The sequence below is a fragment of the Colletotrichum fioriniae genome, assembly GCF_027942845.1.
Source record: "Colletotrichum fioriniae strain IMI 355084 chromosome Unknown scaffold_19, whole genome shotgun sequence".
NCBI classification, from domain to species: Eukaryota; Fungi; Ascomycota; class Sordariomycetes; order Glomerellales; family Glomerellaceae; genus Colletotrichum; species Colletotrichum fioriniae.
The window spans coordinates 183,447-198,337 of record NW_027076855.1 but is presented as its reverse complement, the minus strand read 5'-3'; the positions used below and the strand labels follow the sequence as shown (position 1 = coordinate 198,337).

The 14,891-nt window shown below is 51.3% G+C and overlaps 4 protein-coding genes across 4 annotated transcripts; 2 read left to right on the top strand and 2 right to left on the bottom strand.

Moving 5' to 3' along the window:
• Positions 1 to 287: 287 nt before the first annotated feature.
• On the bottom strand, positions 288 to 1,193 carry N0V96_011787 (uncharacterized protein; the record flags this gene model as incomplete). The annotated part of the gene is made up of 1 exon (XM_053192659.2): positions 288 to 1,193. One exon carries the CDS (start codon positions 1,191 to 1,193, stop codon positions 288 to 290), a length of 906 nt encoding a protein of 301 aa, XP_053050016.2.
• Positions 1,194 to 2,177: 984 nt separating this feature from the next.
• On the top strand, positions 2,178 to 4,626 carry AKR1 (palmitoyltransferase akr1; the record flags this gene model as incomplete). The annotated part of the gene is made up of 6 exons (XM_065759397.1): positions 2,178 to 2,438; positions 2,521 to 3,330; positions 3,378 to 3,468; positions 3,518 to 3,782; positions 3,831 to 3,943; positions 3,995 to 4,626. The coding sequence occupies 6 exons, from the start codon at positions 2,178 to 2,180 to the stop codon at positions 4,624 to 4,626; spliced, it is 2,172 nt and encodes a 723-aa protein (XP_065611961.1).
• A 7,496-nt stretch (positions 4,627 to 12,122) lies between these two features.
• On the bottom strand, positions 12,123 to 12,904 carry N0V96_011785 (uncharacterized protein; the record flags this gene model as incomplete). The annotated part of the gene is made up of 5 exons (XM_053192662.1): positions 12,123 to 12,274; positions 12,334 to 12,495; positions 12,548 to 12,604; positions 12,655 to 12,720; positions 12,805 to 12,904. 5 exons carry the CDS (start codon positions 12,902 to 12,904, stop codon positions 12,123 to 12,125), a joined length of 537 nt encoding a protein of 178 aa, XP_053050019.1.
• Positions 12,905 to 14,178: 1,274 nt separating this feature from the next.
• On the top strand, positions 14,179 to 14,671 carry N0V96_011784 (uncharacterized protein; the record flags this gene model as incomplete). Its single annotated transcript, XM_053192663.1, has 3 exons — positions 14,179 to 14,312; positions 14,363 to 14,498; positions 14,555 to 14,671. 3 exons carry the CDS (start codon positions 14,179 to 14,181, stop codon positions 14,669 to 14,671), a joined length of 387 nt encoding a protein of 128 aa, XP_053050020.1.
• Between the last annotated feature and the right edge of the window lie 220 nt (positions 14,672 to 14,891).

Below are 14,891 nucleotides of genomic sequence, written 5' to 3'. Positions count from 1 at the left end.
AAACCTGGGTATCGGCGTTTTGAAAGCGGGCATAGCAAAGGTGGCAGGGGCAACTCTTGGGTCGCATCAACTGACCCCGGTTGGCAGCATTTTGCTTGGAAATCTTGGGATGGGAGTAGACTCAACATCTACATAGAGAACAGGGCAGCCCAGTCTGATCCTATAAGGATAGAATCACAACCACACAGTTTTTTGCGCAATCTTTCGGTCATCGAAATAACTTTTGTCATCAACATAACAATTATGTGTTTTGTATTAGTATATGCCCTTTACTGCTGCATCACTCATTATATCCGCTGGGCGATCCAGGACCACCACTTATCGGGGCCCGTCGCACTTCCAGTAACATTGCCCGCAATAACGTCGACATCCACATCGAACTCGCGCAGCTGGTCGAACGTGAACTTCTCCGTACCATACGCGCCCAACCAATCATCGTGCTCCTCCGATCCGACATCATCAATGCCGACGCCTGAATCCAAAAGACCCTTGCTGCGCGACGACCGTATCCGCGTAATCTCAGCCTCGAGGTTCGACTTGACCAGCGCCCCAGGCAGCGCCGTGAAGAGATCCGTCTTGTTGGCGGCGACGAGGACGGGGATAGGCGGGGGCGGCTTGGACGACTTGCTTGAGGCGGCGCGCTTCTGGAGACCGAGGAGGACTTCGTAGAGGTAGCTCGCTATGGGCGCGAGAGCCTCGTTCTCGCCAATGGCGGCGGCGTCAACCATGAAGACAATAGCCTTGAGCTTTGAGTTCTTGCTGCTGCTGCCGCTGCCGCCGGCGCCGCTGGCGAGTTTGCCGAGGGCGTAGTTGCGGAGCTTGCCGTGGCCTGGTGTGTCGACGAGGAGGAACTTTGTGTGGGTGCCGCTCGTGTCGTCGTGGTTGCGGAAGCTCTGGGCCGTCTTGCTGTCGCGCGAGGCCGTGAGCTCGACGGTTTGCGGGCGCTGGCTCGTGTGGGTTGTCGCGGGGGCGTCGCCTCGTTCGAAGAGGGTGAGGAGGGCAGTCTTGCCTGCGCCGGCGGGGCCGAGGAGGAGGACGGAGGGGAGGGTTGTGTAGGGTGTTGACTTGATGAGGATGTAGTGGAGGAGGATGGGGAAGAGGAGGACGATGGCGGCGCCGATGAGGATGACTGGCGTCGAGGGGGTCATGATGAATTCGAGGAACTCTGTGAAGGAGCCCATCTTGTCGGCCATGATTGCGATTTCGCTGTTGCTGGCGATGGTGAGAATTGTCGGGCGTGTTGAGAGAGATTGTCCCCGGATACCCTGCGCGAAACGGCTGACTAGGGGTGGAGGGGTTGGATGGTGTGAGTCGTGTCGGGTGGTCGTTGACAGATTTCCAGAAGAAATCGCCAAATGCCGTCAGTGGAGCTCTTTCCTTCCCCAACGCCAACGGAGCGCAAAAGACAGGAGAGTGGCAGGAGTGGCAGGAGTGACAGGTGGTACGTGCACCTCGGAGATTCAGCCACAGTTTACCCGCTTTTTTCGGACGAGGCTGAGGAGGCCGAGGAATCCGCCCTAACCTCTAAGGTGAGGCTAAGCATGGGTGTCACTGGCAGTTTATGCCAAGCTTTGGGGCGCTGAGTCTTTCCCAGCCAATCACGGCTATCACGGCAGACGACTGCAGCAGTGGTCGACCCGCCTTTGTCAGCTCAGCCTCGCTAGTCCGATTTAGGGGGGGAGGGTCTCCCGGCGATCCCCTTCCACTCACTGCACTCGGTGCTCATCTTGAATTCCCCAGTCGTCAACGCTTGCCAACGCTGCCGAGCTCTGCCAAAGCTGACGACACGCAATCTCGTCACTCTTGGCTTCCGGGCGTCTGTTCCGTCCTCCTTCCAACTGTGGCACCTTTTTTCTCTTTTTGTTTCCACTCTGGTGTTTTTTATCATCAATCTCTCGTTTGTTGGTGACACCCCTGTTCACCGTTGCGCGCGTGCGAGCCCCCCGTCTCAATTCTTTCGCCTGGACCGCATCCATCCATCCATCCATCCATCCCCTTACCTCAAGCAATGCGACGCTAGGTTCGAGCCGAAGTTTAAACTCCCCGAACAAAATAATACTCTTCCCTTTCCCACCCGTCACAGCTGTACCCAATCGATAATCGACCGTCCTCCTTCTCAATCCGAGACATCGAAAGAAAGGCTTGGCCTTCCCGCGACCGCCGACCCGCCGACTTCGATGGACAAATCTACCACGCCGGCCGCTGCCGCCGCCGCGGCGTCCGTAGCCCCGAATCAACCTGCAAACAAGACGAGCGCCGCCGCGCCCACACTGAATAATGAGCTGGAGATGGGAAGCATCGGCGGTGATGCGCCTAGCGCGGAGAACGACATTATGCAGGTTGCGCGTGTAGGAGACGTTCCGGCCATGGAGAAGCTCTTCGAGTCGGGCGAGTACGATGCGACCTTCACCGATGATGAAGGCATCACACCCTTGCATGTACGTTGCGTGCCACCTCTTTCAAGGCCTTCCAAGCTTTGTAGCAGCCCGGGTCTGATCTCATCGTGCTAACACATCTCAGTGGGCAGCTATCAACAACCAGTATGCCATGTGCAAGTTCCTCATCGACAATAGCGCAGAGATCAACAAGAAGGGAGGCGAGTCCATCGCAACACCTCTCCAATGGGCCGCCCAGAGATGTCACTACTATACCGTCAACCTCCTCCTCCAACACGGAGCCGACCCCCTCATCACCGACGCCCAGGGCTACAACACCCTCCACATCTCGACCTTCAACGGCAACACCCTCCTCCTCGTCCTCCTGCTCCACCAAGGCATCCCCGTAGACGTGCTCGATAGTTACGGTCACACGGCGCTTATGTGGTCCGCCTACAAGGGGTTCCCCCAATGCGTGGACCTCTTCCTCCGCTGGGGCGCTAGCATCCACACCACGGACGAGCAGGGCTTCACCGCGCTTCACTGGGCGTTAGTCAAGGGCTCCCCGGCCTGTATACAGAGGCTCCTCGAGTACGGGGCGGATCGATTCGCAAAGACGCAGACCGGCAAGACGCCCGCTGTCACAGCTAAGGAGCTTAACACGACCGGCGCATGGCATCGAGCTCTTAAGGAGTGCGGTTATGATGAAGATGGACAGCCGATTGAGCCCAGCTTTCCTGGTTCGCGCTTCCTCCGCCAGGATAAGAGGGGTTTCGTGACCAAGTTCTTGTTCTTGTGGCCCTTCCTATTGGTTTGGTCCATGATTACGATACTGGGAAGCATGAACGTGTTTGCCGGCGTCTTCTTCTCTCTAGTCGTTGGTTATGCGCTTCAATGGTGTGCTCAACAGGTCATCGAGTTTGCGCCTCCCGACATGAGACACTTCCACAAGACTGTAAGTCCCCTAAATAGCATTGTGATGATCTGGACTGACAAGTGTAGCCCTGGTTGGCTGGTATCTTCTCTGCATCTTTGTTTTTGGTCGGTCTGAGGTGGTTGACCACCATTCTCCCCGCGACTACCGGTTCAGCTGGTAAGTTTCATCAGAAATATGAGCCGGGCGTTTTGCTAATAACATATAGCTGGCACTCAATCTCACTGGTGGCTCAATCTGATCTTTGGCGTATTCTTTGGTCTCTGTGCCTATTTCTACAGCGCCGCCATGCGATACGACCCCGGATTTGTTCCCAAGATGAACGGCATTGCCGAGCAAAAGGCCGTCATTGACGAGCTGCTCAAGGAGTGGAAGTTTGATGAGACAAACTTCTGTGTTACGTGCATGATCCGGACACCTCTCCGCAGTAAGCACTGCAAGCGGTGCCAGAAGTGCGTCGCAAAACACGACCAGTGAGTGGACCTTTTGTCTCTTATGCAGAACCTCGCTAACCAGATTAGTCACTGCCCTTGGGTCTATAACTGCGTCGGTATCAACAACCACCGTCACTTCTTCATGTACCTCATCAGCTTGACGTTGGGCATCATTTCCTACGATTTCCTCGTCTACTACTGTAAGTATCAGTCCTCCAAGCTCTACTTCGGCGCTAACACCAACGGCGCAGACTTCACAGACATCTCGGACAAGGTCTCAGAAACCTGCAACTTCCTTAGCCCCAGCCTCTGCAAGGTTGTCAACGCCGATGGCTACACGGCCATCCTCACCGTGTGGACAACTCTGCAGCTTACCTGGGTTGGTATGCTGCTGTTCGTGCAATTTGTCCAAGTCTCTCGCGCAATGACTACCTACGAAAATATGTTTGGCATCCAAGACGGGTCTCTCACTACCGCCTTCACCTCAACAGGCACCCCTCTCGACCCGAACCACCCGTCCTTGACCCCTCCGGAATCTGCTGGCGCCCACGCCCACGGTCACAAGCACAAGGGCGGCCGTCTTCAGCAATGGTCTCGTCTCCTCGGTGTGGACCCCTTCATCGAGACCATCCGCGGTCGCGGCGCCGCAACCCAGAACAAGCGGAGAAAGAAGAACCCCTACTCCAACGGCTGCATGGCCAACTGCCGCGACTTCTGGTGCGATCCCGCACCCACGTTTGGCCAACGCGAGAATGGTTCTGCCATGCTGGGTGGCGAGCCTGTCAACTACACCGCCATGTACGAGAGCCCGACCCTGATGAACATGAGCAGAGGCCGGAGGAGGGCAGGCGGCTACGAGTCCGTTGCTGCAGAGGAGGTATAATAGACTTGTTTTTTTGTCATGATTGGAGGAAGGGGTACTGGATCAGTTCCACGACTGGTGGTGGGAAGGAAAGCTGAAAAGCGGCGCCCTTCCCACCCCCCTCCTTTTGCGCGCTTTGCTATTTCCAAGCGACGACTTCTATGGAAGGAAGATTACGACGAGGCTTAAGATGATGTTATTTTACCCCCCCCACAATGAAGAGAAGATGCGGCGTCAACGGGCGGCTGCAATTGCATGGCTCGGGATGTATTAATTGTTGGTATATGTAGAAGTATGACTTTGGTGTTGAGGAATGGGAGCCTTTTCTCCGTGTGCTCAATCTTGATCCTGCATAAGCAATAACACTGCTAGGCCTTGAAGATTAGAGGTAATCGACTGACGCACCGTGAGGTGTGACGTTGACCCTCGAATATGGGCGTCAGATAGCTCTTGAGGAAGGTGACTTGCCTAAGACCGCAGCTCGCCTGACCCTGCGCGAACCCTGCGGTCTCTCCCCGGCTGACGCTTATATAACTACTCCCAGAGTCATGAGAAGAAAGCTTGTCCGGCCCCCGCCTCGACTAGCACCGTTCAAGGCACCATTATTGTCGTTCGTGTCGTTTCGAACCGTGACTGACGCCAGAGTATCAGTAGCAGTGGAGGGGATGTTAACTCCATCTGTACGAAAAAGCAGGCGACACTGCCGATGGGTTCCCTTATCTGTTGCCGCGCTAATGACCTAGGATATCCGAAGTAGGGCGTACGAATGGGGCAGAAGGGTTAACAGCATGGAAAAAGAGGGAATGACAGGGTGTTGAGCATCTTGTGGTAGGGTCGAAGACTATGTAATAGCCCTTCAACTTCTCACTATTCACCTACCTGGTACATCAGAGCAGCTGTCTTCCAAACTAGGAGGTTTCTAGGCTAAACACTGTCAAATTTCATAGCATCTACTGAGCAAGGCGTTCTCTGTAACACATGCGTAAAGGAGTGAATTAGGTTGCAGTGACTGTTCTATGAATTCTGGGGTTTTTCGCCGAACAAGCAAAACTTTATCGGGAAGAGTTGTGGGTTGCGATCAATTCGGCAAGGGAGTCGCCGCCATCCCACAAGCCCGAAGCTACTTCAGAAAGCTCGATTGCGACTTTCTCGTCAATCCCTGCTTCTCTCCGCTCCAAGAGCTTAGAGACCAATTTGAGGCTGCAGTATCTGCTTTGCACTGCGGCTCTTAGATGGTCATCAGTCATATTGAAGCCTGCCGTCGCTCGGTCGAGTAGTTCCTCCAGGATGTAGTTGACGTCTACATAAAGACCATGCATGGCATCAAATGCGTAGAATGTGGAGTCCAAGGCTTCTATCGTATCTTTGATAGACTCGTTATGTGCTCCAAGATTATCCACTACCTTTCCCAGAAACAGAGGAGTGAGATTGACCTTCAAGCTTCGTTGGCGAAGTAGGATGGGCACTAATTCCGGTACGTTCGATGCTATCTCAGAATCGATTTCGTGACTGATAGCGGCTTCAATAACCTCTTCTGTTACGACGAAGTCTTCTGGTACGCTGCTGAGAAGTTTTTCCAATAAGCTAGGTCCCAGGGATGATTCGTTCGCAGCAGCTTCCTTCAAAACTGCGTTTGTTATTATAACGTCTTCTGCTCGTTCTCGTAGCAAGGAATCCAGTGCTTCGGTTTTCTCCGGTGATCCTGGGCCTCTCACCAGTGCCTTCATGACGTTCTCGGTAATGACGATGGAGTTAGGTCTCCGTCGGAGCAGGACCTCTACGAGGTCACCAGTGCGAGACGTGCTTTTTACAGCTGCCTCGACAAAGTCGGAAGTGACATCGAACTCCTGGCGTATTTGGAGCAATGAATCTAGCTTTGCTGCACTAGAAGAGGTCTCTGGTACTACGGTTGCTTCAGCCATTTCGTTGGTGATCTCTACTTTAGCTCCTGCCCTTTCTAGCAGTACTTTCAGTGGTAGAGACGTGAACGGATTTTGCGCCGCTTTCAAAACCAGGTCTGCTAGAAACATAGCATCTGGCTCAAATAGATCCCAGAAAATTTCAGTGAGAGGACCCTCAATCTCAGTCTCAATGGGAAGTCGTTCCTGGTTGATTGACTCCCCGTTTTGGTTTACCAAAATCCAAACTGAGGCCACGAGTTGGCCGCTCACGACCTTTGAGAGCGTGCTTGCAGTTGCGTAATGTTGAAGACCGTCATGATTCATTTCTATTATATCGATTCCGTGACTTCCTTGCCAGTTAAGTAACGAAATGTTAGGTTGCACCTCCTGATAAGACAATAGCGATGAGGATGATGAGTTGTCAAACGCAGGTTGCAATAGTAAAGATGCCGAAATGTTCTCTCCCGTTCCGAATAGAGCGTTCATGCTTTTCTCATTTGAGAGTCTCAAAAGCTCGTTGCCATATGAAAGCATTCCTTTGCGGAAAGCAGTTCTCCAAGCTTTTCGGTTTTCGACCTTAAAATCCCATGTTGCCCCAAACTTTATCAGCAGCCGCGCTGCTTGTTCCTGAGCATTCTCCAAGGCAACCACAAAGGGTGTTCTCTCTTTCAAGTCAGTGTCGTCAACATCCGCTTTCCGATGACACAAGCTTGCGATGGTGTCACAATGACCACCTGCCGCTGCCCAGTGAAGAGGTAGCCATCCGTCCTTATCCTTGGTTTCAGTGGTTACTCGTTGATCAGCCAACAGAACTTTGACAACTGCATCGTGGCCGTTCTGCGAGGCGTACGACAGAGGCGTTCTCCAGTCTATATCTTTCGTTGCAGGAAGTCCTTGATGCTCCAGCAGTAGCAACACAATGTCTCTATGTCCGTGTTCTGCGGCATAGCTCAGTGGTGTGCGGTGCGAATTGTCCAAAGAGTCTACAATTGAGCCGACGTCTAAGCATGTGTTGATAATTTCGGACCAGCCCTGCCTGGCAGCCCAAGAGATAATACCCATTGCGCGTTCTTCTTCTGAAACTTGCTCTTCTGAAGTCTCTGCTTCTGGAGTCTCTTCTTTTGGAGTCAAAATGCTTTCAACTCGACTGATCTCGAAGAGACATTGGTCTCGGTCGCCCTTGATTATTGATCGCAGAACAGCATTGGTCGTTGAGGCTACCTTGGGTGATTCCTTGCGCCATCTCTCCCCGAATCTGACGTATCTCTCTATGACATCGACGATCGCGTGACTCATTGTCGTTGATCTTGTTTCTGACAGCCAATGAATTCCTCGGCGACCGAACTCTTCGAGAGTGTCTTGTCTTGGCTCGTAATAAAACCTCACCGAAAACGGTTGGGGAGGTTCTTTGACGTGTTGCATAAGCAGTCCCTCCCGATACGCAGAGCGATAAAGTTCTCCTAGCTCCAGTGCAGTAGATGCGAGGCTTGTGGCACTTTGTTGCTTCTCTACTGTGAGCCCGATATCCCAAGCCCATCTTAACATTGACTCGGCATCTTCATATCCGCCCGCCAGTCTCCTCTGTCTAGCCTTGACGTAGACTTTGGGGATTATATATGCTGGTAAGGGCAGCTTGGAGTGACGGCTCAGGGCCGGGATGACCATTAAGTAGGCATCCTGTCGTGAAGCAAGGCCACTCTCCTGGATCGAGTCAACTAGCTTTGCAACGAAGTCATTGGCTAAAAAAAAGCCGCCATTTTCTTCAACCGCATGAGTATTTTCTTCTATACTGCCCAATATCGTTGCCATTTCGCTGATGAAAGATTGGCAAATGTCTTGAGCACAAATGCTGTGGATCGATCGTTGAGAACCTGTGATCAACGCATAGGCTTGAGGGGCGCTGGATTTGTTTGAGAGTGCGGCGCTTGTCCAGCCAAAGAGTCGGATCATCTGGTCGGAAGGAATCCTAGCATAAGTCATGGGAGACAAAGTTTTATGGGTACCATTAGAATCCCAAAGAGTATTCGCATTCTGTTCGTGGATGGACGGCGTCGATGACCATCGCGTTGTTGATAAAGATTCTGGGAAATCTTTCGTCCAGTACTTGAAAGTTCTTTCAGAGGACTTTACATCTTCTTCAGAAGACCCTAACGCAAGAATCCGATACATTGACGCTTCAGATGCACCGGATAATTTGCAATCCTGAGCGTCTGATAACTCGGTGATGGGATTCGATACAATCGACCAAACCCAAAGCCCAAGAACTGCTTCGAGGGAGTGCGGATCTACTTCCCATTTATTAAGTTGTTGGTTGCCATCCATACTGGACTGACGAACGAAGATTTGGACTTTGTGGGCTTTGGCATAGTCGGGGTCGGAATAACATTCGGGAGTTGAGGCGTTGTGATGTGGAGGTACTGCCACATTGAGACTCCATGCAAGCGATCTTGCATGTTTCCACGCGGGCTTCAGGTTTGGGAAAAGAACTCGAGTACAGGATTCGATCGCCGTTTTCAGTTGCCGAACCTGGTTCCGCAAGGGGACCAGTCGATCATCCCACTCTGCGGATGACCTTGACTTCGTGGCGGTTGAGTGAGTAGTCAGTTCAGCGAGGCGAGATCGGTGATAGAATAGCTCTCTGGCTAAATGTGGCCTCGTATGCGAGTCTGTCTTCTTCCTTGGCTCAGCAGCGGATTGCATTTGTGATAGCCATTTGGCCTCCGCCTGTCTCATTTCTATATTTGATGATTCGATTTCCCTGGACATACCGTCTTCCCGGCTATTGCAGAAAGCGTAGATACCTCCACTTTCGGTTCCTATTTCTTTGATAGGTATTGCATTTCGGATAGTTGCGCCTTCACTGCGCGATACCGCCTCGTCGGGAGGAATTTGATTCATCATATCTCCCAGGATCTCCGAGTCCCGACATGTATGAGATTCTGAACTCGGGATGATCGTCCAAAACATTCTGGATTCCTTTTCTTCTTCCCTTTTCTGATGGGGGGCTTTCCTGATGCTCATTTGCATTGCAAGCCAGTCCAGCTCATGGCCCTCGATTTATTCTGGACGGTTGTAGAGCAAATTCCGTTCTTGCTTGAGCCGTCCTGTCCTCAGTGACGAGCGAACGATACTCATGATCACTATAGCACCTAGCAGTACGATAGAAACCGATGAATGCAAGCCTCTAAGACCAATGAACTGAAAGATGAAGCCGAGCATCGTTGCCCCCGCGGCAAACCAGACGCCCATGCGCTGCTCGTCAGACTGTCGCGGAAGCTTCCATGACGTGATATACTCTTTAAGCTCCTCTAACGAGTCTGAGAAGGCGAAAGCGTCATATGTTTGGTCCCCAATTGTCTGGTTTCCTGGTTGTGTGATGTACAAGCTTGCGGACGAAGGCTTGGCCGAATTTTGCGGAAACTTTCGAAAGATCCGTTCTTGAGTACTCCGTTCCACCAAGAATGCGCAACAGAACATGCCCAAAGACAAAATCACCGTTCCCAAAGCCATGAAAGGGAATGCCCAAGCATGTGGTAGCGCGTCATCCTTTTTGTACCGCAGGTGGTATGTAGCAAATGCGCCGTACACAACGACGGCAGCTTCTGATAATAGCCCAACACCCGCTGCTGCCCAGTATACATAGACAGGATATTTCTTGATGCCAATATTGAAAGATAAATTGGGGTTCGGTGCAAACATGCCGGTATGCTGTTGATTCATGTCGTGTAGATTGTCCTTTCCAAGACGATGACGGCCCATGAGCCTTCTGCACACGTTCCGGAACCCGTTTCTTGGTCGACCATCATGAGGGTTGACAACAGAGCCCGTTTCCTTCCATCCTGCCTTTTCAGCCAGCCCATCGTTGATATAGTCCTTGAAAAAGTAGATGCCACATTTTGGTGGTGTGAGTCTTTTCGGATCGTTGACTCCATACGAGAAGTCGGCCTGGTCAATGTCATGTACGACTTCGAGAATTTTGGGTCGACCAAACACTCGAACAATGGCGCCATTGTGGTATAGCTCGCAGACGTCCCGGCTCGTAGACGAACACAGCTCCGCCTCGGCAATGCCTCCTCCCTCTTGGGCTCGACCGATGAAAGCGCGTAAAGACGGCCCGCCGCAGACACGAATGGCAGATACAATGGCAGTAACGATTCCGAGAGGAGCCATCGCAAAGATAAAATTGTCCCAAAGCGAAAGTGATTCGCTAAGAAATTGCTTGGTCACCTGTTCGCCAAATAGAGCGAGCAAAGGGGATAGGTCGGTGGCCAAGTTGTTCGAAAAGTCGTCCCACCAGTCGGCCCTCACAGCCGCGAACATACAGAAGGCCAGTAGAATGCATGGCCGATAAGAAATGATCGGCCTCATGATAGACGTCAAACTGCAATAGACAAGTACTTCGAAAGGGATAAGAATTTTAATGCCGGAAAAGTCAAAGATGCCTTGGTGTTTGGAGATGAGGTTGAGTCAAACGAGGTGTGGAGAAGACCTCTTGGGTAAAGGGAGAGGGAACCGGAACTGATGTATCGATATCGGGCAGCGAGGCCCGAGTACAGGCGCGAGATATGCGACCCTAGCCCCTTTTACCAACACAACTTGCAGGCTGTCGTTCATCATCGATTAGCGGTCACGGCAATGTCATGTTTTTTCCTGCAGGTCAATTTAGTCTTGTCCAGGAACGGCCCGACGTGCATGAGCTGAGTGCGACTAAGATGGGGCCTTGCTTTAAATGTGGACCAAGATCACTTTTTTGATGAACTGCATGGTGACAGATCAACAACATGCATGCATTTATGAGATTGTTTGTGAAGGCCTGGCCCGGTGGGAGTCCAATACTCTACTTCAAATATCGTCCAGGCCCGTCGTTCGGAGTCAAGAAGTTTGAACTATCTGATACTAGTGTTTGATTATGGGAAGCTACATAAGAATAACTAGGTAAGGTGTCTTTGATACATGTGCGAACACCTTAGTCCGCGTCAACTCGTGAGATTTGTGAATTTGGACTGCACAAGGGAACGTGTTACTGGCCATGCTCTCACTTTGGTTGCAACATAAGTGACTAGGCTGGGAACATCTCAACCAATTTATCAAGACTTCCCTACTTTCGTTGAGGACTTCAAGGTAGTTCGTGGGCATACTGATACTAGTAAGCAGTAGGCAAGGGAGGAATTGCTGCGTTGATGCCTAAATCTTGAAAGTTTTTAGAACCTAAACCCGCTTTCCCTGATTCATGTCATAATTGTTGGCAAAATTTTAGTGGCAGTGCCTTCAAGGGCTGTATGAATGTTGTAATTGAGTAGAGAAGACTTTATCTAGCAGCAGATATCCGGAAGTTCTTGTTCTCGTGAAGCAAGGACTGAGTTGAGCCCAACCCTTGGAGCGACCAGTGCCAAACACTTACGGGTGGCTACCCAGAAAGAAGAAGATATAAAAAGGCAAACAAGCAACATATTCGAGCACACACCACTTCACTCCCCAGGCCAAATGGCTAAAGTTATCTGCATCTTCCTCGGCGGTCCGGTGGTGCATATCAAACCATAACCGATGCCTCCCACAAGGGGGACGGAACGCATTGATGCTTCAGCCCAGTCGAGATTTGATATCCTAGAGATGGACTCATTTCCACCACATGACAAACTCGTTGTCAAACTGGAAGGTCTCACCGCCCTTCGTAGTGAGGCTGTAAATACTATCCCAGACGATTCTCCAAGGCTGTCTGAGCACTCCGGTAGCGAGATCCTCAAAACCAGCCATCAAATAGTTGGGAGCTTGCGCAAACTGTCAGTCCCGGCTCTCCTAAACTCAGACTCGTGAAGTGTGAACGTACCACTAGGGAAATCAGGCTCGAATTGCACGAACAAGGTGTGGATATCGTTGAACCAGGCAGTGACCACGAGGTGGACTCCGCTGACGATGATGCGAGTCTTGATCCTGTGGAGATATCCGTTTCCGGCCTTGAAGTGATCGCTCTGATGAGAGGCGGGCCACACTGAGAAGTGTGTCAGTGATAAGTTCCTACGTGGTGAGTGTAAGGTGAGTACCTCTGGCTTCGAGCGAGCTCTCCTCGGGGGCCTTGGCCTCGCCTGCAGCAATGACGTCTGTCGCAGTTAGCCTACAGTAATCTCAGTCATAATAATTCCTCCTTTACCTTTGGTGATGAGGGCACCGCGAGCCTCGAGGGACTGTAGAGCCTCGACGCTGACCACAGGGAGACCTGTTATTACATTCCTTTAGCAAGGACTCTTGTTGGCGTTCTACCGCGAAGATAGTAGCAACTCGTCATATCAGATATACTGACCGTTAATCTCCTTGACGTCCTTGGATCCAATGTCGGCGACTGCAACAGGAGAGGCTGTGGCAACGGCCAACAGAAGAGCGAGGGCACCTGTGAGACGCATTGTAAGATTTCAAAGAGTGGATAATCTAGAAAGATATCGAGCGAGAGTAGAAAGTCAGAGAATGAATGTTTGACGAGGTATGAGTCTGGAATTGGCAAGAACTTCTGGGGGATCAACAGCGGACTTTAAATAGTTGTCTTACAGTCAGTATCAAGCCCATCCCCAAGGCCGAGAAGCACTGCCATGAACGGCCGAGAGCGTAAAGTGGAAACAAAATTTGAGGCTTTTACAAAAGTGCTCTTAGACACTGGCCACTTGCAATGTCTCCGTCCCTTGTATCTCCCAACATCTCCAGCGTTTGAACTCTCGCCGGTGTTATCACCACAAGCAAACGTTTAGTAGCGCAAAGCTTGGCCGGCAGAATGCCCAGGCTTCGGCCTCCCACTTTGTGGTCGTTTGGCCCTATTGGGAGAGTTGCCAATCTGTGGAGGTTAGCGGTTGCCAACACGCAGGTGGTCTAGGGGATCCGCCGAGGAGCCTTCACTCTCACTGGCGACTCTTAGCAAGTTGAGGTCAGGAAGTGCTTGTCTAGAGACCTAGACTCTCAAACAAGCTTTTTGGACAAGCCTTTTCCGCCGGCTTGTGGGCCTTCCAGAAGAGTTTCCCACTGAGCCAAGTTGCCATCACGGCACCAAAGCGTCTCTGACAAGTGGCCCCACGTGAGTATGATCACGAAGATGTCGGAGACCTTGCTACTTTGGGGTTCTTTTTCAGTCCTACTTACTACTTTAGGTAAACTCTCCGAGTCTATACACGAAGTAAGAGTGTGTTGTTCCTCAAGGCTGGTAACTGTGAGAACTCAAATGCTGTTTAATATATCAAGGTGCTGCCTCGTCGGTTTCGCCGAGACAGCGGGAGGCACTCACCGTATCAACATCTTCCTTCAACATCCTTCAGCCTGAATAGAAAGAAACCTAAGAATTGCCTAACTAGGATAGAACTGCATTTTCATTAGGCTGATTGATTCTGCTCCGAAATAAACCAAGCTTTTGGCCTTTGATAGCACCCGGTGGGATACTATCGGCAGTATGTGGGATGCTTCTGAGCCTTGGTAGGAGAAAGCTGAGTGACGGTCACCTAAAGCTCGTACCGCCAATTACGATGGCCTAGTTCAATTTGACTAGTGCCATGATAGCTCAAAGGGCAAAAGACCCAGACAGGGAGGAACAGACTTTTGTCTCGGCCACGCGCATTTTGTAGTCTCGACAAGTCGAGTTAAGGCTACCTATCACGGTACAGCGGGTTGTTTGGATACATAACAAACAGTCTATAAAATGGAAGACGCCAGATTCTCTGGAAAAGCAATGTGGAACATCATCGCCCTCATCATCGAATCCCATTACACAGTCCTACTTCTCTCGTCTCATTTCACAATGAAGGCCGCTGCCATTGTTGCATTTTTGTATCTGTAAGACTTTTCTCGTTATTCCTTGAGTGATAGCTGACTTCGTATCGTAGCGCTCCTCTGGGTGTTTCGGCCTGGATGTGCAACTGTTACAAGAAGAGCGTCCCCGATCTGCACGCTGCCTACCACTTTTGCAAGCCCGGCTCTGGCCATAAATACTGCGTGAACAAGGCGACCAACGTCCAGGCGGTAAGCTGTTTCCAACAAGTGGTTATAAGTACTGTTGCAATGCTAAAACCCTATAGTGCATCATGGGCACGCCTATCACCCAAGCGAACTGCGCCTCGAGCTACGGTAGTGACTGGGTTGCGGAGTGTGAACACTACACTGGCGGGTGCCCTCCTGGTATGACTGAGCAGTAAGAGCTTGGAGAGGACTTGTGGCAATGATGTGAAGTTACTCTGGAAGAGGGGTTATGTGATCCACCGTAGAACAGCAATACACATTATTTTACAATACTGCAGGTTGCAACAATTTCGATGCTGTGAGCTCCGAACCATTCTACGATGGCGCAACGCTGTAGCCGTCAAAAAGAACGCAAAGCAGCCGTTGAAAATTGAACCTGTCTATTCATCGAAAATA